Source organism: Lissotriton vulgaris, chromosome 7 (genome assembly GCF_964263255.1).
Source record: "Lissotriton vulgaris chromosome 7, aLisVul1.2, whole genome shotgun sequence".
NCBI classification, from domain to species: Eukaryota; Metazoa; Chordata; class Amphibia; order Caudata; family Salamandridae; genus Lissotriton; species Lissotriton vulgaris.
Genome location: NC_141695.1, coordinates 458172994 through 458197540, shown reverse-complemented (window position 1 = coordinate 458197540; position 24547 = coordinate 458172994). Strand labels below are relative to the sequence as shown.

The 24547-nt window shown below is 44.5% G+C and overlaps 1 protein-coding gene across 5 annotated transcripts in view; it reads right to left on the bottom strand.

The window, feature by feature from the left end:
- The window catches only part of LOC147701859 (uncharacterized protein ZSWIM9-like), a 43387-nt gene extending 19411 nt beyond the window's left edge, over window positions 1-23976 (bottom strand). The window contains exons 1-3 of one of the 5 annotated variants that reach the window (XM_086930486.1): window positions 23346-23976; window positions 15319-15471; window positions 9819-10162 (exon numbers count right to left, since the gene is read on the bottom strand). In XM_086930486.1, coding sequence (XP_086786612.1) covers window positions 9819-10162; window positions 15319-15390 — 416 coding nt within the window. In that variant the 5' untranslated portion in view covers window positions 15391-15471; window positions 23346-23976. The remainder of the gene's footprint in view (window positions 1-9818; window positions 10163-15318; window positions 15472-23345) is intronic. The other 4 variants (XM_086930489.1, XM_086930490.1, XM_086930487.1 and 1 more) reach the window with 4 other exon arrangements.
- Between the last annotated feature and the right edge of the window lie 571 nt (window positions 23977-24547).

The following is a 24547-nucleotide window of genomic DNA, read 5'->3' as shown; positions in this document are numbered from 1 at the left end:
CGCAGAAGGGCTTGCAGGCTGCACTGTCTAGGTTCGAGGTGTTTTGTCATGACCATAGGCTGGTGGTAAATGTGGATAAGACAAAGTTCATGGTCTTTCACAACCAGAAGACCATTAAAGTAGTGTGTTTATGAACAATGTCCTATTGGAACAGACAAATGTGTTTGCATACCTGGGATTACCTTGGGAAAGAAACTTAACTGGAAGCCCCAGATTGACCTTTTTGCCATGAAACAGGCACAGTTGGCCAGAGCTCCGGTAAAAGAACTTAAGCGCTCGTTCACTAAGCCCATGGCCCCGGTTCTTAAGATTTATAATACCAAGGTTATCTCCTCAATCTTATATGGTGCTGTGATAACATCTCCTCCTTGGCACAAGCACAGAATAAATTTGTTAGAGCCATCAAGAGCCTTCCACAATCTAAGACCATATTGCCACTTTTCATGGATCTGGGTTGTCCTCGCATAGAGGACTTACACCAATAGCGTTTTGTAGACGATTCTGGGCAACGCCCGAGCACTCCCAAAAAACCAAATCCCTTATGGATTTCAGGAGGGTCGGCTGTACAGGGAAGATCAAATGGCTACTGAATGTAAAAAACACCTTGTGCGGGATGGGGACAAGTGGTTTATGGGAGCATCCCGAAGATAATCCATTTCAGTCTAAAAGGGAGTTTAAGGCTGCATACTGGGAGATGGTCAAGAGCAACTACTTTTCCTCCACTACTAGGCCCACTTTATCCAGGGACTTCCTCACGCAAAAACAGGACTTCGTGCTCGAAACATATTGGGATACCATCCTTAGACCGGTTGATAGGAAATTATATCTCCTGTTCAGGGTTGGTTCTCTCCCAATTAACATGCAAATGGTGCTTGCACGGGTCAGAGCATTGTCCTTCATGAACAGCTTCGATGGAATCTATATCCCACTATCTGTTGGCGTGCCCGGCTTAACAAGCTTCCCAGCAGTAAATGGCTGAAACATCTGCACAAACCTGGGCACTAGATCTGCTATGGAGGCGTTAAGGATTCTGCAGTCATCCACTGAGGCCCCTATAGTAGTAGCTATGGCTACATTTTTGAGTTGAGCCTGGATTATCCGCTGTAAAAAAATTAAGAGCAACCAGAGCCTAGACATAGTCGCGGTGTCATTTTAGTGAGACACTGTTATTTAACCTATAGTAGTGACGATTATTTGGTTTTATATAGTATCATTGTATTTTTATGCTTTTTAATGTGGTCTTTGGCTATTGAGCCATTTTAGAAGATCAATGTCTTGCACTAATTATTGTTATCAGTCTCACTGTTTTGATTGTTATATACAGTACTGTGTTTTATGCCAAGTACTTTTAACTTGACATTGTATGTACTGTCTTTTATGATTATTTTAATCGAAATAAAAACATAATGAAATGAAAAAGGGACTCCCCCATCTGTTTGGTTTAGTGGCAGAGGCTAGAACGTTGACCTCTCTGTAGCTTCCCAGACCTGTGGCTTTCTTGTGGTGTTATTTAAGAGTGGGGGGGTAGCCTATGCTGGTCCTTAAATCCCCTGAGCCTCCTTGTGTGAATTCATACACCGTCAATTGACAAAAGGTCTGCAGAAGGTCATGAAATTTCTTAACTGCCCTAAGTTATTTTCCTATACAGCACAGTCTGATGCCATCAAAGGTCATACAGCCAAATGTACGCCCTCAATGGGATTCTAACCTATCAACAGGCTGAGCAGAAAAATACCCAGAACAGGCAGTAGTGATATGTTTATCTTAAAAGAGAAAAAACAGGACAGCATAACACTATCTCGTAATAACGGAGCATGAAACAGTCCACAATATAGGTCTCAAGTGCTATGCAGAAATTCCCTTTCAGCCTATTATCAACATATGGATAAAGAAAAGAACAGAATAGTACATTAAAAGGCCAACCATACATTTTTTTGCTGCCGAAATCAAAAATGAATGAGGTGTAAATACATCTCAAGACATGCACATCAATGACGTTTGGTGGGACTCGCTTACTGGGAAGAGCAGTCCGAGTGCTTTATAAAAAAAATATGCTATGAGAAATAATGAAATGTTACCTGAAAGGGCAGATTCAAGAGAAGGGTAGAAGAAAAGGATCAAGAGCAGGAAAGTAAAGGAAGGAAAGAAAAACAAAATCACAAGAGGAATGAACGAGGGAAGGACTAACGTTAAGAATAATTCTTGATAAGCACAGGAAAAACACCTGCCCTGATAACGCTTTACGGCACACAAAAAAAGTAAACACTGTAAGTACCAATACTTCCAAGTACTGAAAATCCGGAGAAAAAAACGAATTTACACAACAAACACAAAGGGGCCGATTAAGATTTTAGTCACAAAGTCATCCAATTCAATCCGTTTTGGAATAGTTTCTAATCGATCGGGTACTGCGAGTTTGACCAGCCCATTACGATGCTTCCCAACACCGTTCGGTCGGACTCGCATTGACTCAAGTGGGAGCCTGTGTTCCGAACGAGAACGCAGGCTCCCATTGAAAAAAAGGGAGGGTTTGGGAAAACCTTGCACTCCGCAGCAGGGACCTCATGGTTCCTGACACACTGTGCATTGTTGCAAAGAGGGGAACCTTGGGTACCCCCATGGGCACCATTCGGAAGGCTCTGGGTGAAGGGGGGCCCGCTCCGGGCCCTAAAGTCGGTTTCAGGCAGCCAATCCGTGTTGGAACAACCGATTTGTAAAGGCTGTCTGAATCGGACATCGTAATCACTTGGTCGGAAACACGGTCCGTTGATCTATAAGAGTCTGCTCCGAACAACTCGGTTCCTTCGAATGCCATACGGAACTGACTCGGAAAATCTGAATGCTTTCTGAACATTATCAGTAGTTCTGAAAGCTTTCCGAGTGAGTCGGAAAGACGGGCTTCAAATCGGATTCCGCAGACTCTAATCCGATTAGGAGCCTTTCAGAATGACATCGTAATTGACCTCAAAGTGTGAATTAGGAAAGCCTAGGCATAATTGAAGAGTAGTCCTGCTAAATGATAGAAACTGAGAATTATTTTCTGGTTGTAACCCTGTTCACCACTCAAGGAGAAATCAGACTTTTGTCTGATCCTTGATTTTTTTTTAATGGTATTAAGAACATCTAGTGCAGTGCTGTCACAAATAGAAATCCAGTAGGCTAGAATTGGGTAATACTGTTTCAAGACACTAATCTCATCGAGTTAAGTTACGAAACTACATAGACTAATGCAGTGGTCTTCAATCTTTTTAATGCTGCGCCATGCACCTCCTCCATGTACAGAAAATAAAAACACACATCACAACCCTTCTTCCAGAATATATCACAATTACTCTGTTAAATTGCTTCAGTTTAAATAGGTTTAAACATATTTGAACATTGCAGTTAAATTCTGTTATCCCTTTTAAAAATGCAAATACATGCTTGTCAAACATACTAGTCTTGTCAGCCAAGGGTTAGTCGTGTCAGCCGAGGCTTTACTAAAGTGTATAAGTATCCACACTTTGGGTGAGGGGCTGGGGGGGGGGGGGGGGGGGGGGGGGGGGATGTGTGAGGTTATTTTGAGTTCCTTCTCGTTTGACGTTTACTCCCAGCCAGGATATAAATGACAATAGATGTCAGTGATGGCTCATTACAGAGTTACTTAGTGCAGTTCATTTTTAGGTCGAGCATAGAAAGTGCATGCGCTGTCTGGAAAACATGCTATCATCACTATACCGAGGGAATCCTGCCTGCAGATTGCTATTGGTTTACTCCTACGTCACTCTCCTGTGCTAGCTCCTCATTGGTTGGGCTACTTAAGCGTCAGTACCGTTTCTCGCTGTGGAGCACTGGGCCAACTACAGTTTCATTACGTTGTGGTTGTGTACCTGTTCCTTTAGGAACTACTTATTTTTTTAGGGCTTGTGTTACACAGTATGTGCGCAAATTACTGTCTACGGTGTGCATTTTATCATCACGACGCACACTACACAATGTGTGCGCTTATATCTGACTACAGCATTTATTTCATCACCAAGGCACCCTCTTCACAGGCTGCTGCGCTATTACTTTTACGTAGTCAGCCTATTTCTCACTGTGGCATTTAATTCCCTTTTATTTTTCTCCGCTGCCAGTCCAGACCGCTCACCCTTGTACACAACCAATAATGCGCAAATAACTTATTTTAAACAGTCCAGGACCGCGCACAAGGTTTCATTAACTTTTTTTTCTTAGCACGCATGCACCGGAGTTGCTGGTTTTAGGTCTTGTCTTGCGATGCAGCGCATGCGCTGCTCGCTTACGAGATAGATCTATTGTCGTCGGGTTAGCTTCGGAAGTGGGGTAGAAGCTCCACCCATGCTTTTGATTGGCACGCGTCAAACGCTCGCTTTTCATTGCAAGGGAGGCATGTTTTTTCCCTCCCAGTCTCCCGTTTGCCTCGTCCACCCAGACTGGAGATGTGCAAGTGCACACCGTCTCTTTGGCTCGCTGCGTCTCTTCCGCCTTGGTGTGCAGTCCTAGTGGCTCTCTCTGTTGGCTTTTAGTCCTCGGACTGGATATTGTGCTCGCGCACAGCACCAGTCAGTGCAGGCACGAGCAGTGACTGTCTCCCGCCTCTCAGTACCCACACTGGATTTCACACACTTAACAATAGCGTCTCCGTGGCACAATTGGACTGATTGAAAAGGAGGGGGTGGGGTGTCAATCCTTCGCTATAGGGAGTGTCATTGGCATCTATGCAAATATAAAGCAACAACCGAAGTCGCGTTCGTAAGCCTTGTCAGCTCTCAATACCATAACTCATGAGGGCGATGCACACAGCCCACTGTTGGACAGATGCGAACGTGCCGCTGCTTTATCCCGCCTACTTCAAAATCGAAACCTAAATCTCACGGATGGGGCGTGGCTATCTCTCCCGCGCAGCTGGTTTCAGCTAATTCACTCTGCCTTGGAAACAAAACTATGCCTGCAGCTAAACAATTGGGAGCTTTTGACAGAAATATGTGACTCACAGCACAGACGGCTGCGCACTGAATGTCTGATCCCTCATAGTTTTTTTGCAGTACCTGGCTGCAGATCTACCTCTGTCAGCCATGTTCCTGAGTTAGCACCATGGCCGCGAAAGGAAAAAACTAAAGGGTGCCTGCGGCTTTTGCCATCAGTGCGAGCAGACCCCAGTTAGCGGTGTGCTGTACAAGAACCCCCGACTACAAGGTGGCGGCACACTTCAACTGCATGGTAAGAGTTATAGGAGTCTGGGGGTGCGGCAGGGGTCAAGTTCTACTTTAACCTGCACTAGAGAGACCAGCATCCTCAATTACATTGTGATATGGGAGATCCACAGTATATTTTTTTCCTTTGCGCTTTCGTAACCTGAAAAAAAGTGCACCGCCACTGAAACATTGGTGTTTTGTGTCTTTCGTATGTTTAGCTTGCCTTAGAACTCAGTGGATGTGTGCAGTCCTGTGACAGTGATTTTCCCATGTAATCCTTCTGTGTTTAGGGTTGATACCAATTTCTAGTTCTACTTATTTGTCTAGAGCACATATAAGAAGAAATTACTTTTAGGTGGGTTCTATAGCTGTCTTAATGATCCCTGGCTGATCATTAAAACGAAGAAAGACAATGTTAAAAAAGAATACAGATAATCTGTATTTTTTTTTAACAGGGACTTTCTGTCTTTTATAAAAAAAAGTTCTGTTTAAGTAGATTGTCTGGACCGTTGTAGACGGCTAGGTTTGCGTTATGCAAATACCATATTCATACAACCTCAAGTATATCTGCAGCTCTTTTCAAATATGCTGATTTAAGAGATGCAGCTTTCAGTCATCCCCCGGGCTGGCCAACCTGTCCCTCTCGTCCTGTTGTACTCTTTCTTCCGGTGCCTCATCTTGGTTCTAGATCTTTGATGCGCTTGCCCCTCTCCTCTGGAATCAATGCCTTCTCGACATTCATCTTTCTTCCATCTTAGTATGCCTCGGAGAGCAAATAACTTATGCTTCCTCTGGTTCTAGTTCTTCACTCTGCTTGGTCTCACATTGTGAAGTTTCTGTTGCGTTCCACTCTGTTTCATGTTTAGGACAAAAGTACCATAAAAATGAAGAAAGCAAGTGAATATTTTTGCTTACGGAGTCACAGCGCTCCGTCGCAGATTAGGGTGTGTAATGAGGCGGGGCATATAAGGACCACAACAATACGGAATTTCACAGATTTTTCAGAAATGAAAAAAAGGGAACATGGGATAGGATTGCATTTCCAATACAGCAGGTCTCATGTTTTCGAAACTTTGAGCTATTGGTTTTGCAAATGACAATGCCTTTTATTATTGCAGTTTTTTTTGTATTTGTATGTAGAATTTATAGAGCGCAACAATCACCCTACGGGTATCTTGGCGCTATGATATGTGAATCATCGATCAGTGGAAGGTACCAGAATAGATTTAACAGAAAGGCCTCCCGGCTGTCAGGTTCTAGGAAACAGCCATGTTTTAACCTTTTTCTTAAACTGCAGAAGATCCTGAGACTGCCTGATTTCTAAAGGGAGATTATTCCAAAGTTTGGCAGCGGCCGAACTAAACGCCCTGCCTCCGGACTTAACTTTGCGAATTTTAAGAGCTCTCACCAGGCAGGCTGTGGAAGAACGAAGGCACTTTGATGGAGTATACCATACAAAGGTCCCGTGAAGAGGTTTGGGTTCAAAACCGTGAAGGGCCTTGAAGACCAAGCAGAGAGACTTAAAATGAACCCTCTGCATTAATGGTAACCAATGAAGTTCTGCAAGGGCCAAGGAGCCTGAGAGCGACGTGGTTTCATTAGTGGTAGTTTGGGCGCCAAGGTTTGGACTCTTTGGAGACGATCAACTAGAAATTTTGGGGCCTCCAATAGTAGAGCGTTAAAATAATCCAACCTGCTGAGGATGATACTTCCAATGACCGGCGCTCTGGCCATCTTTGGCAACAGCAGGAGGATCTTACTCAAATCTCTGATCAGGGAAAAACAAACCCCCCATCAACTTATTTACATGTATTTCAAAGGTTAGATTAGCATCCAGCATAACTCCCAAATTACGCATTCCTTAAGCCGGGACCAAAGTAGAAGCAGCTGAGGAAGGCCAGAAATTGTCAGGAAATGGGGGAGGGACTTTCCCCACTGCACAGTATAAGACTTCAGTCTTGTCTGAGTTGAATTGAAGTGAATTGGCTCATAGCCAATGAGCAGTCTCTTGCATACAGTTGTGAAAATCGCCAGAGGAGTTGACTGATTCCCCTCTAGGGAGAAGAAGAGCTGAGTGTCATCGGCGTAGTTCACCAATTTCACACCATGCGCCTTTATGATTTCAATCAAGGGTCTCATATAAATGTTAAAGAGAATAGGGCTTATCGCCGACCCCCGAGAACCGCCGTGGGGGACATTGGAAAATTTTGATTGAAACGGCGGGAGAGACACCAAATACACCTATTAGATAAATAGAACGGAACCATTCTAATGCCGTCCCCAACACCCACCCCAACCTCTTCTAACCTTGTTAGCAGGATGTCATGGTTGACCGTGTCAAAAGCGGCAGACATGTCAAGCAAAATGAGAATGCCAAATTGTCCCCTGTCTGCCCGCAATCTAAGATCATCTAACGCGGTCATCAGAGCAGTCTCCGTTCCATGGCCAGGACGAAAACCAAACTGATCATCTACGCTGGAGTTGGATTCCAGGAATGGAGACAGTTTTGCTGACCAGACGTTCGATGATTTTAATCGGATATGGTAAGAGGGAAATTGGTCTGTAGATACCAGCGTAGGTCGGGTCAAGTGTAGCTTTTTTTTAAGAGTGGAGTGACAATAGCGAGGCTCAGTGGTTAGAGGCGGCAGACCCGGAAGCTGAGATCGGCCGTGGACCAGGGTTCGATTACCCGCCTCGGCGGGTCTCGGGCTCAAAAATTCCACGGACTCGACAATTCTCGCTCCGGTGCCTACTCGACTCACGGGGTCACACTCTGCAACTCTGGGCAGTAGCTTGCTTAATCTCCACTACGGCCCCTCACGGCGGGATGCCTGGCTTTCACCTTGTGGATACCCGGCCGAGATATCTCACAGGGGAATACCAGGACGGGTTCCCTAAGCAAGCGCCTTGGGACCCCTGGATTAAAGTGCGCTATATAAATCGAAACACATTTACATTTACATTTACATAGCCCATTTCCAGCATGCTGGTACTAGTCCAGAAGTTAGGGAGCTATTGCAAATCTGACCCAGAATGGGAAAGAGCTCAGAACCCAGTTCCTTCTAGATTTTGGGTGGGAGAGTATCTAAAGGGGAACCTGATGACATACCCATGGCAATTCTATTAATAATTTCCTCTGAGGGTGGCTCAAAGTGGTTCAAGGAGGTCGAGGGTCTGACTCTGCCCCATTTATCTTTCCTCTATCTCGTGGCACATTGGTTTCTACGGTGAAGCCATCTTTCCTGGAAACATTATTCATCTTTAAACCATCAATGATGTTACATATTTTCTCCGTAAAGTAGGTTGCTAAGCTGTCACACAAAACTTGAGTTGGCAAGATTTTGGATTGGGTGCAATCAGGTACAGCCATATCATTCACTATTTTAAAAATAGTTCTGGAGTGATTTTTAGAGTTTAGAATGATGTTAGCAAAGTATTCTGATTTTACTAAATCAATTCGCTTCCTGTAGTCCACTATTACAGCCTTCCATGAAGATTTGCCCTCGTCCGAGTAAGTCTTCCTTCATTTCCACTCCGCCTGTCGGCAGATCAATTTTAAGGTGATCATTATACCAGATGGCTGCCGGTCTTCCTATAATTCTTTATGGGGGCAATCTGGTCAAGCCTAGTTTTAATCTGGTTTTAAATACATAAATAAAATGTATTGTCATTTACAATGCCAATAGCTCAAAATCTTGCAAATGCAAGACGTATTGCACTGCAAATGCTCGTTTTACTAATAACCAATTATCAGCATGATGCTTTCCTTGGCCAGAGCCTGGTGCCCCCTTTAAACACACCCTCTAAAATATTTAAGACCCCCCCTCCCAATTTGAAGACCTTTGGCCTAATGTGAAAGGCATATGAAACGATTGAACTGCTTCTCCCAAATATAGCCTAGAGCCATGTTCCTCGCTTTGACAGCCACACATAGCTTTGAGATCTCATCCCATGTCCATCGGATAGAGCAGGGTCACATTTGCCTTGATGCTCGTCCAGGATTCTCAGGGAGTTGTTTAAGAATAAAATTCAGGACGCTGAAAAACATCAGGCAAGTAGTACGTAAAGGTCCCGATTTGGGTGCAGAGAGGTCCTCACTCCTCTTGTCCATGCTGCACCGCCGATTGATTGCTGTGGCCGGACTGCTACACTACTAGCTACTAAAACACATGCACAGCCATTTCTCCTGAATGCACTCAACAGTTCTCTGCAACCAAGGCAATGCCAACGATTCACAACAACGTCAGAGTTTGCCTTCACTTCTTAATGCGCTTCATTGTTTAGTCACAACCACTTATGAATTATTAACATTAATGAACATAATACCATGTAATTTAGCATACTTAAGTGAGCATCAGTAAAACAGCACATGCTTTTACTTCTACAGTTTTGTATGGCTTACTGTTTCACTATACACAATTACTCTATGCAAATGAAAGTAAAATCTGGTTACCATGCAACACAATGCTGAGCCTTTACAAGAAAGAACACATTCATGTCAAATAATTAAAAAATGGAATTTGCCAATGCTGTCTCAAGCGTTAGAGCCTGGTGCTTCAGCGGTGGCTAGCCATCTGCCACGATTAAACATGAAATAATAGCAACAGTTGCTGCAGTACTCACTTCTGGTTGCGACGAACAATGCTCTGTCCCACGTAGGTGCCACTGTGCTTACAAACCAGGCGCACGTATCGGTAGCGCAAGGTCTTGGAGATATTAGTAATGTATGGCAAGGTCACCTGGCGCAATGAGGTGAGAGCTTTTAAGCTGGCGATGATGAAAAGAACCTTATGCTTCTCAGACCAGTCATCAAAGAAAGTGCTAAATTGGTGCCAGCTATAGAACTCCTGCCCAAGGCCCATCTCCTCCATCCTCATATACTTGCAGTCGGTGCCTCGAAGGTGATCAAGGGTCACACTGCAGGAAAGGTAATAACAACCAACACCATCATCAGTATTACTGCAGACCTTAGAAACAAAATTACATCAGTATTGTGAAGAGAACAGGTCATGAATTTACACAAAGTAGTCAACTACCACTTGCTCCAATGGTTACCAAAAACTCAAATCAAATATACTACTAATGATAGAAGAACAGATAAGACAGGACAACTCCCAAAAAAGACAGAACAATAGATACACATAGACAATCACTCCAAACGAAGCACACACTCGCAACATACACACTACACTGATGCACATGGACATTAACTCTATTACAATAACACTTTGATTAAAATTATATCACATTTATAGAAGACATTACCTTAAAAGAAAGTAAATGGATTGTCTTGATATTATATATACACATATACACAGTTTTTCTGGCTTTTCAGACCAGAAGACCCAGGCACACAGAAGGCAGTACGTTGTGAATAATCTTTATTTTGGCGAAGAAAGTGGATCGATTATATATAGGTATTTCGGATTTACTCACACCTCTCCTAACTGAATTACTGACAACCTCTACGGTTCCCCCGCCAGAGAGGAAGAATGCACTCAAGGCTGCAGCAGAATACTTTGAAAATGAGGGAGACAAAGGGATATACAGTGACAAATTGCCTCTACAGAATCATGAGGGATAGCTCAGCACTTGTGAGAGCAGCAAGGTGGGGACTGGGTGGGGACAGAGAAACCTACCTTTTCCTGAGTTATATGAGACTAGTGCACAGAGAACGGTATCCACCATACACCTTAAGTAGGTGGACTGCACTTGTATGCAGTTCATTATTTGATAAGGTGACGAATATACGTATAATATTAATCAACTTGTAATGGAGTGTTTGCTGGCACTGTCTTGCCATTCATATCGCGGAGAACAGCTGCAGTGATCAAATTCACAGGTGCCCTTCAGTGGCGGCTGGTGAAGTTTGAGAGTGGTCGCTGAGTTTGGTCTTTCGTCCGAGCATGTTATGGGGGTGTGGCACAGCATTTTTTGGGAAGCCAATGACCATTTTCTCAGCAAATCTTATTAAAAAATTATGTTTAACTGCACCACCGTTATTGCTCTATTCTACTGCCCATACGAAAGCAAGGTTCAACGTTTGTAGGTGTCATTAGGTCCCAGGATATTCATAGCTAAAAACGCATTCACCATAAAAATCTGCTAAATTCCCTATATGTTACAACATATGGGGAATCATAACGATGTTTACATTTGCAGCACTGCACAGAGAAGTGCTTACGTAAGTGAGTTTTTAAATATGAACAAATAGTGCACTAAAAGACAAGACAGTTGTCATGTAGACCCCGCAATTGGCTCAGGTTATTATAGAGCAAGTTCTGAGCAACATTAGCAATACCTTTGGTTTTCAATTACTAACCGATTTGTACAAAATGAAACTAGAAAACATGGAGAAATCAGAGCTTCCCCACTCAAATTATGCGAACTCGGGCAAACATCTCACCAAATCCCTTTTCCTTCCTTTTAGCATATGAAAGCATTTCAAATCAAATATGTGAGTTAAGAATGCCAGTTGTTCGCGGGAGCGGGGGTAAAAATGTGTGCTCTGGTACTGACATGATTGTAATGTTAAACAATAACAAAATGCAAATAAAAATGGTTATAAATAAAAAATAAAAAAAGAATGCCAGTTGTTCAAAAAACATTAGGGTTGCCTTCAGGTTAAGTTCTCGCAGTCACCATATAAAAACTAAAGAAAAGGTGAAAAACCAAAGCTTCAACACAGCAAAGACTAATAGACTCAATTACCATGGATAAATCGGGGCTTCATAACTTAAACTGTATGATCTTAGCCATATTTATGTCACCACAACTCATCAAGAGTACAAAAACCATTAATGTGCTTATGATGAAAGTACTTTGAAATATGTGTGTTCAGAATACCAGTTATACTAAAAAAAACTTTCAATTAGGTGTGTGAATGCCATCTGTACAAAAACCGTTACCTGTGTCTTTGGGTCGAGTTTGGCAATTGCCACATGTAAAACTGCAGAAAAATGCACGACAAACTAACAACAAGCATTTGCAATGCAATAGGTCTCGCATTAATAAAGTTTGAGCTATTGGCATTGCTAAATAATGCAACACCTATAGCTCAAACTTCAATAACGCGAGACCTATTGCATTGCAAATGCTTGTTTTTCTTTTTGACGTCTATGTGCATGCTCCTTAAAGCCTTGCCTTTCCTGCCCATTGAAGTGTGACGTACAGTTGTCCAAGTAACTGTTATAACTCCTCGACAACTGCATCATTGCATCTGGTCATCCCTTGTAATTATTATCTCACCTCCGACTTATTTAGAATCTGTCATAATTGTGTGCATACCTCGGAGCTTTGCTCACAGAGGACTCCATAATCAAGGCCCGCTGATATTTACGGTCGAAAATCTGGCTTTTGTGCAAGCGTTTTTCTTCCATCCCAGCGCCAGGAACACCCTAATACGATATTGCAGCTTCATAAATACATTTAATAAAAGCAGTGTCCTCTGATTGGTTGAAGGCAGTGCTTTATTTGCACATCTGTTAAAGCTGTGAGCCCTTAGGAAAAGATTAATTGCATGTAGTGATTCCTGTATAGAAATTGGTTGTTGAATTCCAGAAGGGAGCCGGGTCGGTCCATTCCTGTAGCAATTTCTGTCTAGCTTTGCCTCAGAGCTTAACAGTTCCTTGGTGTGAGTCTCACACCAGCTCTGATGGATTCAGGGAGTTGTAATGAGCACTGAGAACTCCCCTTCACCGATGCATTTAAAAGCCACTGTGTACAGAGAAGTTCCCCGGGGCCTGAAATGAGTTCTCTGAACGTAGTGCTCCGAGTCAGGCAGCGCTTGGTGTCAGCTCAACCTCTGAGAGGGATGTGCCTGGGGGCTTGTGTGGAATACTAAAGACACTTCAGACTGGTAATAGTGTTTGCTGAAAGAGGGTCCATGATGAACTTGGAAGTAAGCTGACAGAGAGTCGTCTCTCTTCACAGAGGATTTTAGGCTTGTAGAATAGAGTTAAACATTCACACCCCGCAGACTGAACACAAACTGCAAACAAATGAATGTACATATGGAATCCATTGCCTAATGAAATGAACCAGTGTGCCCTTCCAAAAGGCACGTACGTATAGAATTTTGTAGCTGTTATAATTATCGTAATATTGCACCATGCAAGAAAGTAACCCCTTAAAATGCCCTTAATTATGAAATCCCAACCCGAATGTTATAGTCTCATTTTTTTTTGTATTTAATGGCGCGTTACCTTGATTTATTTCCATATTTATTGAGCTTGTATTTGAAGTTAGGCATAGGAACGGAATGCTTATCAGCACTGGAAGTACCAGTTGTGTGTGCCTGCACACGTTTAGTAATTGTGTCTTGTCAGAATTCCACCCCATCACTGTAGAACGTAAGGTCATTTGTTGATGTGTTGGTTCCGTCTATGGATGGCCACCGAGCTTGGTGTAAAAAGGTGGCGCCAGTCAGACCTCTGCTTGTCGCCTGACCATACACTCTCCCTCATATTCATGGCATGTCTGTAGGCTAGGTGGAGGCGAAAAGCACACACAATTGCTGAACTAAACTTTTACAGGGACAGATGGAGCCGCAAAATACAAACCACTCACCTAGTGATTCATAGGCACCATCTGCACTCTGCAGGCTAGAGTCACAGACAACTGCAGTGTGACCCTGCACCACCTTCCTTCCACGCCACCACCAGGTCCAGGGGCCTGCCCATGGCTGCCACAGTCCATCACTGTTTAGAGCCACCCACGCGTGACTCACCGATACAACAGAACTAAGTGTCCCTCACAAAATGCAGGACAGGAAGCAGACACCTCGAGTCTGTGCGGTGTGTCTTCAAGAATCCGGATGACAAACTGCGCAGAGTCCAGGTCTCAACTTCCTGCCTGCAGCCTCTACCCCACCCTTTGTCAACTCGTCACAGGGTAGGACCAACTCCAGTGATGAGTAGGAAATGGGTGGGCTAACCATGCTCTCCACTTCCTGATTGACGGTATGCCTTGGCACTACAGGGTTTTAGCCTGAAGTGCCCGGGGCTAACTTCACCCCAACGTCATCAGGGAGTTGAGATTGGTCCTTTGAACTGTGTGTTTTTTCCGAGCTTATGACCTAAAAGGCCTCTGGGCTGTGAGCTCGTCAGCCCAGCAAATAGTTCGCCCAGCGTCACTAGGCATCATTGACACAGCCTGAGTGTCAGACTGGCAGTTTGCAGCCCTTCTGGCCCCAGCAAGGAAAACAAGCATTTGCAATGCAATAGGTCTCGCATTTACGCGAGTTTTGAGCTATTGGCATTGTAAAGGACAATGCCTTTTATTTATGTTTTGCTTTTTAAAACAAATAAAAGGCATTGTCATCGACAATGCCAATAGCTTAAACTTGCGTAAATGCGAGACCTATTGCATTGCAAATGCTTGTACTGTTTGCGACCATAAAGGTTTACACTTGAAAATAAAAGGGTGTAAGAGGCCAGGCATAACATGGGTGTGCCTTGAAATGCTCCACAACGGTCAGCCCTGTGGTATAAGAGCATGGAGGCTTCTACGTCAACTCCTGACAGTTTTTACAGCTCTTAACAGAGCAGGAGCACCCCGGAAATGGTGGGGGGAGTGGGTGGGGAAGAGGGCATCTTCCAGCTTCTGTCAGATGTCACTCTTCCTCGAAACCACATATGTCCTCAGTTTTTAGCCACTGCATGAAATTTATCACTGACACATGATGTCAAGTGCATCTCAAAAAGTCGCCCAAACAGGGCAATGTCTGTGATAGTTAAATAATTTGAGACACTGTAAAGTGGATAGATTATAACGCTAACTTAAATTTAGGAGATGTGAATTGTCAATAGTTGATTCAGTGACACTATATATGTTTGTTTGGTCACTTAGACGTACTTCAAGTTCCATGGCAGAAATACAAGGATAGTTTTGGTAAAAACAAAAACATTCCAGATGCATGTCACAAAGTGTGCGTCACGAGAAACAGCAGCACAGAACAATGAAACGATGCAGGGGATTGGACCGAACTGGAATGGACAGGCTCTCCATGTCTTCGATACCAATGGGATGGGACTTTTTCTGAAAGGAGCTGCTCTCCTCTAGGCACTGATATCAGGTATGAATTATTAACCACTATGACAGAAGCACCTCGAAGCCCACTCACCAGTCTGTCGAAGTTGAGGAAGAACCTTTTGCTCAGCAGCTCCTGTCCGGGCTGCAGCCACCTGCAGCTCATGCCGAGGGCAGAGTATCAGCAGCCACGCCCCCATTTCACTCCTTTAGGATATCATCATCATCATCATCCTCACAAGTAGCACTGTGGGGAGCAATGAGAGAAGGCACTGAAGACCACTTGAATGGAGTCACTTAATCAGACAAAAAAGGATCACCCACGGAGCAAGAAATAAGAACAAAGTGTGGACATCACCCTGTATCAAGCAGGGTCAGGTATTAAAGATATTATGACCCTATGGGCTGGTAGCGGATCCCCACTTGCTGCCCTGGATGCATTGAACATACAAACCAAATGGTTTCCTTTTCAAAACCACAAACGCACATTTTAAATGAAACTCTTATCACACGTCTATTAGGTTTCACTGTTATTTATTCACACTCTTCGTTTGTCTTACTTTTGCTGAAAAAAATTCTGTGTTTACTCTAGTGATGTTACTGAATATTCTACCAATATATCAAATAATGGCTAATTGCGTATGCCTGTACCCAATGCATTCCGGGTCGGATGACCCTATTTCAAGGGTCTCTATCATAAAATAAAGAAATATAAATGTAGGTAAATATCAGCACCTAAGAATTCTAATGAGTAGCATAATCCAATACAAGTGTGTCGGGGTGAGCCTGAACAAAGTTAATATTAGCTAAATCTGGGCTTAAAAATACAACTGATGTTTTTGAAATGACATGCACTCCCTATGCTGAGCGCGCTCGGACGTACATACATAACTACCCAGATGGTCTTGCCACCATGATACTGCGCGAGTTTAAAACCTTACAATCTTAATCCCAATGTAAGAACCGTTAACACGTCAGGTCGGCATTTGCCAACTGCTTTCGGTGAAGTTTATCAGGATCACATTTCCCTGTGAAGCCTTAAGCTTATTCCACAATGACAATTAGAATACTGCTCGAGCTAAAAAAAAACCTGATGCACGCTTCAGTCCAGTTTAACCAACAACATTAACATGCTGTGGTTCGCGTTTACCGATTACATTCAGTGAAGTTTACCGTAATTGCGTTATCCTGTGCACTGTGGTGAAAAATAGATATTGTGCTTCAAGATCAATGCCTGAAGGTGACACGACATACAAGACATTCCCAAAAATATAGAAATACCATACTGCTTCAGCCCGCGGCTCAGCATACAAACCACTATGGAGCATGCTGCGATCTCCATTTCATCTAACCGAATGCTACCGCGCTTCTGGGGGGAACCCGTGGAGGGTGATGACGATAACCGGTTACGTTAGCGTGAAAGGATTTAAAGGTCCAGAGTACAAGAGCGTCAATGTTACGAGTGTACCTCCTATATTAACAGCAAGTCAGCATGCTGGGCTGCAATAAACGTAAAAGAAAGTTCCCCTCAAACACACATCAAACGCAAACACGGACAAAAACAGTAGTTGGGCGTTGCTGCTTCCATACTAAACGGAAGTCAGTATCGGATCAACAGCCAGTAAAAACCCAGCTAACAAGAGGTATGCCAACGTTAAACAAATGGCGAGCAGCAGAAGATATTACCCGGCAATAGGGAGAGTTCCACCCAACATATAGATTACTATAGCATGCACTGCCTAGGCGAGACCTAAAAAATGATGTGATTGCGTGAGTGCAGCCTGCGATTTTAAAAAAAACTTTAAACAGCAACTTTTGTTTTCCTTTTGGAGATGAGTAGGGCAAAAGTAAAAGGGGATGAGCCCCAATGCCCTGGATGAGAAACCGCCACTGGCCGCAACATCACGCTTTTACTTTAAATATATTTTTTTCTTCTTCAATAAGCCATATCTCTGTAGATTTAACATGGCGGTTGCGTGCCTTTCTTTTGTGCTTCGGGGTTAGCTCAAAACAACTTTTTCAAAGAAACTTATTTTTTCCGGCCGCAGCAAAATGCGTGCTAACGTTAGCAGTTCGTGGCTTCTAATGTTTTCCCTACGTGACCGTGTTGACTCTGTTGTGTTGCCTCATCGTTACTCCAAAACGTTTCCCTTCATGAGAACCTCTCGTCGAAAGCTTGCATTGCGCACTTTTGGATGAGCAAAGTCGCCGAACTGAAAAGTAAAGATCATTGGGAGCATAAATAAAGTAAGTATGTGTAGCGTAGCGCGCTTGTAATGAAGCAGTGAGGTGTTTTTCAGCTCTTCATTGCCGTGGTTCAACCTGCTATTAGCACAGCAGTTCCAGTCTTTCCTCCGATGTGAGCCCCTTCCTCTAACAAACTGCCCGGTGCACTGCAGCAATTAAAACATGTTTATTTAAATGAGGCACTCTTCTCTAAAGTGTGGTATTCCATGACCTGATGTCATCTGGAACCTTCCCATGTCACTCAGTAGAGTGTTAGTAACTTAGAATGCTTTCCCTTGACGGTAGACTGTTACTGCCGGACTCATGATGAAGACATCTCTTGCTACCTGTGGTTGTTAAGCTGTTCTTCCTACCACCAAGTAGAATTACATGAAGACTCAAGGAAATTAACTGCTTTTGTCACCCCAGAAGGTATGTTTCGGTACTTACGCATGCCTTTCGGGTTGGCAAGTGTAGCCTCCGTCTTCCAGCGTCTTATGAAAGAATTATTGACAGACTGCAAGGGGGCTATAGCTTTCCAGGATGACATTTTGATTTTTGGGAAAGACTATACTGAGCATGATGAGAACTTAGCTATTGTTTTGGGAAAAGTTCGATCTAAGGGTCTTACTCTGAAGTATAACAAATGCAAATTCAGACAAGACAAGGTTGAGTACCTTGGACATGAAATATCAAAGTATGGAATCAAACCCAAAGTTAACCATGTCCAAAATATTGTTAATGCATCTTCTACTAATTCAAAGGAACAGTTACTTTCTTTTTTAGGATTGACTGAATTCTATGGTAAATTTGTAAAAAATTATTCAGATATTGTGCATCCTTTGAGGATTCTTTTTAAAAAAAATGCAAAGTTTGAGTGGGGCAAAGAACAAGAGAATTCCTTTGAAATTTTGAAACGCAAAATTGTTGAAGCCCCATTTTTGAAACCCTACTCAGTGGGTAAGGAATGTATCGTTTATGTTGATGCAAGCAATGTTGGCTTAGGGGCTGTTTTAATGCAAAAGGATAAATCTGGTGAGTTTGTTGTATCGTATGCTTCTCGAGCTCTACGTGACGCTGAAAAGAACTACTCAACTATTGAGAGAGAATTGCTTGCTTGTACTTGGGCTTCTCAGCATTTCAGACAATTTTTGTGGGGGACAAAATTCTCTTTGAGAACTGATCATAAGCCTTTGATCACTATGTTAGCTGCAGGTGGTGGAAGAGTTCTTACTGCTCGTTTAGCGAGGCTAGCAGCCAAATTACAGGAATATCGTTGTGAGGTTGTGTATATTCCAGGACGTTTAAATGTTCATGCAGATTGCATGTCACGTTTTCCAGCAAGTGTAGATGTAGGTGACAGTGTTGATAGTGATGTTGCGTACTCGTTTGCAGATGTTAATATAATTTCAGATCAAGAGAGTTCTTTGATTCTTTCAGAGAAGGATTGGTCAGCAGCTATGGAGAATGACTTTGTCTTGAATCAAGTTAAGCAGTTTTTGATTAGAGGTTGGCCTGAAGAAAGGAAGCTTTCTGGTGAGTTGGGATCGTTTTATAAAGTCAAGGATGATTTAATGTTATGTCAAGACATCATTGTCAGATCTGATAAAATCATACCTCCCACAAGATTAAGAGAAACAATTTGCAAGTTGGCACATGAAGGTCACATGGGCATGTCCAGCACCAAAAGAAGGATTAGGGAACACTACTGGTGGCCTGGTATTGATGCTATGGTAGATAGTTGGGTCAGGAATTGTTCTCCATGCTCTTTGAGTGACAAATCTGTGAAGAGTATGTCTGTGGATATTTCTCCTATTGAGTACGCTAATGGTCCCTGGCAAAGGTTAGCAATTGACATTATTGGACCTTTCAGTTATCAGTCTGGTAAGGAAATGTTCGCATTAGTTCTAATTGACTACTTCTCTAAGTGGCCTGAATTAAAAATTGTTGAGAAAACTTCCTCAGAGCAAGTAATTGATTTTCTTGACGAGATATTTGCTAGGGAAGGTTTACCGGAGGAACTGATCTCAGACAATGGCCCACAGTTCATTAGCAACGAGTTTGAGGGTTACTGACGGACTCATGATGAAGACATCTCTTGCTACCTGTGGTTGTTAAGCTGTTCTTCCTATGAATAAATCTACTTGAACCTACTTCCTGTGTAGTTTGGTTTACTACATAAAGCCTTGCCAATTTGATCAAGTTTACTCACTGGCAGAAAAAACTGTGGGCTCTTCCTATGAAATCATAAATGTCTCTTGTGGGTGGGCCGTTCTCATAGGTGGCTGTGTTCTTTCCAAAACAAACTTGAAAATTACCATTTTAAAGTACAAAGCATAGCTCAATACTAATGGTACAATACTTAGCTTTTTACCTGGAAGCAATGTGGCAGCCATGCAAGAAGACTCTGCCTGCTCACTGTGTAGCCACAGATGCGCAGACCAACGTCTATGTTGTTTTATGATAGATGTCTTATTGCACTAACAAGGAATGCCAACCCAGCATGCATTCCACTGGAAGGGGTATGAAGGAGTTGCATCTCTGGTCACATTTAATTTGGTTTTCGGACTAGTAGCACTTATTTATGTTGTTGTTTTGGCTTGTCCCTACGACAGGCCAAACACTGCACAAACACTCTTGCCCTGTTCAAGAAACTCTCCAACAGATGCACCAACAAGAATGCCATCTGGTTCACCGCAGACCTCGAGACCTCCAAGGAAGTCTGCAGAAAAATAGAAAAAAAATGGCAACGAGAACAGACGCGGCAGAACCAGGCAGCCCACAAGAATGCCCAAAAGAACGCCATCCGCCAACACCATCACCTCATCAGATCCGCCAAAAGGACCTCCTTCAAGGACCGCCTCAACAACAATGCACACAACTGCAAAGAGCTCCTCAACATCGTGAAGGAACTTTCCAACCCCAACACCAACGACATCCCAACACTGCAAGACCTGTGCAACACCCTGCCACCTTCTTTCATCGCAAGATCACCGACATCCACGATAGCTTAAACAACCCCACCACCCCAACAGCACCTCAGATCCCACAGCCACCACCACAACTACCCCCTGCTCACCTGGACCAACATCAACAATGAGGACACCATCAAAATCATGAACACCATCCACTCTGGCTCCCCGTCAGACCCATGCCTTCACCACATCTTCAACAAAGCCAGCACCACCATCGCACCCCATCTCTGAAAAACCATCAATCTCCCCTTCGAGACCGCGACCTATCCGGAGAGCTGGAAGCATGCTGAGATCAACGCCCTGCTCAAGAAACCCAAGACAGATCCAAGGGACCTCAAGAACTTTCGTCCCATCTGGCTGCTCCCGTTCCCGGAGAAGGTCATAGAGAAAACCGTCAACAAACAGCTGACCCGCTACCTCGAGGAGAACAACATCCTGGACCGTCCCAGTCCGGGTTCCGCAGCAACACAGCACCTAAACTGCCCTCATCGCCGCCACCGATGACATCAGGGCCCTGCTTCACAACGCCGAAACCGCAGCCTTCATCCACCGCCTTTGACACGGTCAGCCACTGCACCCTACGCACACGCCTCCACAACGCAGGGATTCAAGACAAGGCTCTGGATTGGACCACCTCCTTCCTCTCCGGCAGAAACCAGAGCGTCCGCCTTCCCACCTTCCGCTCCGAACCCACCGAGATCATCTCCGGCGTACCCCAAAGATCATCCCTCAGCCCGACACTGTTCAACATCTACATGGCCCCGCTCGCCCATGTCCCCAGACTGCACGACCTCAACATCATCTCCTACGCCAACGACACACAGCTGATCCTCTCCCTCACCAAGGAGCCCCCCACTGCCAAAACGAACCTCCACGAAGGGATGAAAGCCGCTGCCGCCGAATGAAGAACAGCCGTCTGAAGCTGAACTCAGACATGACGAGGGCCTCCTCCTCTGCTTCACCCCCTCAGCCTGGGACGACTCCTGGTGGCCGACTGCCCTGGGAGATGCACCGACACCCACCGACCACGATCGCAACCATCCTCGACTCAACGCTCTCCATGACCAAGCAAGTCAACGCTGTCTCCTCTTCCTGCTTCAACCTCTGCATGCTCCGCAAGATCTACAGGTGGATCCCCACCAACAGAAGAAGAACGGTCACCCAGGCCCTCATCAGCAGCAGGCTGGGCTATAAAACACCGTCTACGCAGGAGCGCCGGCCAAACTGCTGAAAAGACTACAACGGATACAGAACGCCTCCGCCCGCCTGATCCTCAACATCCCTCCACACAGCCACATTACACCCCACCTGAGAGACCTGCACTGGCTCCCCGTCAACAACAGGATCACCTTCAGGCTCTTCACCCACGCACACAAGGCACTCCACGACACAGGACCAGCTAACCCCAACAGTCGACTCACCTGCTACACCCAGAACCGCCAGCACTGCTCCGCCGACCTCGCTCTTGCCACCGTCCCCGGCATCCGAAGAACAATCTCCGGCTACAGATCATTCTCCCACCTTGCCGCCAAGACCTGGAACACTCTCCCCATCCTCCTACGGCACACCCAGGACCTACTAACCTTCAGGGGCGACTCAAGACCTGATTTGAGCAGTAGCAACACCCCCCCCCGCCCCGAGACCCTCACGGGTGAGTAGTGCGCTTTATAAGTGCCATCATTGACTGATTGAGTGGTGAAATTTCCTTTGATTCTGTTGTTTAGTTTTGTGGTCTGATCTTCCTGTGGCTGGTGAAGACAATGCAGGCCCATTATTTGCCTTTTATCTCAGAATGCACTTGCGATCTGAATGCCAGATCCCTCCATGGCCAAGCAACTACGCATGGTAATGGATTTTCCACAGGCAGGGGCTAGGTTAGGGATTAATCACCTGTGAACCACACATTAAACAAATCATAAAGGGGGGTACTGCTCTACTTGGACCAAGCCTTGCTCCTTACCAGGAAACCACATACTACATGGAAAACAAAGATAGTGTTGCGAGCCGTGCAATATTAAATATTTTGTCTGACCGCTGACAGGAGTTGATATTACCCCCTCCTGTTCCCCTCCCTTGAAGCAGTCATAAATCACTAGGTCTGTAAGCACATGTATTGTGTAGTACACACTTTAAACTGAGTTATTTCAAGCAGCTGGAGATCACAGGAGATTTATTTAAGAGCAACTTTAGGTAGAAGTTATTATCCTTACAACATCTCATTTCTGCTGCTCACGACGCCTTATGGCCATAGTTAGAAACAGAGTTTCTGGTTGGCTAGATTATACACCTAATCTAGGGTACCACTCTAGTCAGGGTAAAGGAGTTACAAAACACAAGATAACCCCTGCTCACCCCCATGGTAGCTTGTCAGAGCAGTCAGGCTTATCCCTGAGGCAATATGTAATGAATTTAAGCAACACACACACCAAACACCACAAAAGAGACTAAACACAATGGTATATAAAAATATCCTCTGTATTATGAAAACACTTTAGTCACATAGACCACATAAATCACTGTGCCACTAGGCACTTGTCCTACAAATGCATATACGACCCATAGACCAAAGTTACAAGACTTACTTTGCAGTATGTAAAGCACGTTAGACCACAAATCACTTTGCCACTAGGCAATGGTCATCACATAAAGTGCACTTATGTGATTACTCATAAGTAGCACAGTTCATAACTCACTGTGCCATAAGGCAATTGTAATAGACATAACATGGCTCACAGATCCCTTTTTTCTGCTTTGCACTTGTCATAACCATAACATCATAGATAGGACGATAATATAAAGACATATATATGGCCCGTCACAAGAACATCATTACCTCAACAACACAAAGATTTTTTATTTGATTTAGACCTCTACTGAGGTCAACAAGTAAATATGGAGAAGTCTCGAAGAATAACAGTACCTGTTATCACGACCATGCAGGACACCAAAGTACGGCATAAGATGCAATAGTTGAGGTACACATTAAAAATCAATTACATCAGGGCGGGACATGTAGGTTAATGTCATAATTCGCGTGCATTATCCGTGTGCCCCCAAACATGAGGCCACATATACAGGGCGTATGATAAAAATGTTTTTTTTTTAAGTATCCGGAGCAGGGTCGGGGCCTCTGTGGAGAATCCTCACCCCCTCCGGCTCTTTAATGCCCTGGGTGATCCAGCAGCTGTCCGCGATTGCACTGAGGGGCAGCTGCAGCAGGACTACACGTCGGAGACCTCTCTCGGTCTCATGCGGACAACTGGGGATCTATCGATCTCATGCTGACAACTGGGGAGGGGGGGACGCACCTTGACTTCTCACCCCCGCCGCACCGAGTTAGAAACAATGCCCCCCAAGGTTGGGTACTCGACGGGAGGGGCAAACACGTCCTGCCGTCGTCGGTGGGGACCTCGCTGGGTCTGCCGCGGGCAGAATGGCCCCTAGTGGTGCAGAAGGTACTTGCTCGGTCCAGCTCGGTCCTCTTTCCGGCCCGGCCGAGCTGCTCCTCTCAGCGGTGCGAGGCCCGTCTACTTCCTGGCAGTGACGTCAAGAACTCGGGACGTCCGCGTTGGTCGGCAGGTGTACTGTAGTAATGATCTTCCCATCTGGATGATCTTCCCCGTACAATCTGCGCATGCGTATTTCACCACGCACGCGCATATGCTGCAACACTACTTTCGCCTGTCTGTATGATCTCCCCTCAGCATCGGTAAAATTGCAAACTAAAAACCTGTATGCGAGTATGCCCCACTTCTTAAATAACGTGTGCTTCGTTGAACCTCTTCTTAAATAACGTGTGCTTCGTTGAACCTCTTCAGAAACAAGTGGACAATTAAAACGCATGCGATGTTAATGGCAAAATGCTGACTGTCACATGCCAATACTACGCACAGTTATTCCCTTCTAAAAACTCAAGACTGCAAATAATCACGTCGGAAACGGGCTTTTTCAACACATGCCAATAGAACGAACAGTTGTTCCCTTCTAAAAACTGAAGACTGCAAATAATCACGTCGGAAACGGGCTTTTTCAACATATGCCAATACAACGAACAGTTGTTCCCAGGGCCGGTCCTAGGACTTCTGAGGCCCCGGGCGAAAGGGAAGATGTGAGGCCCCTCTA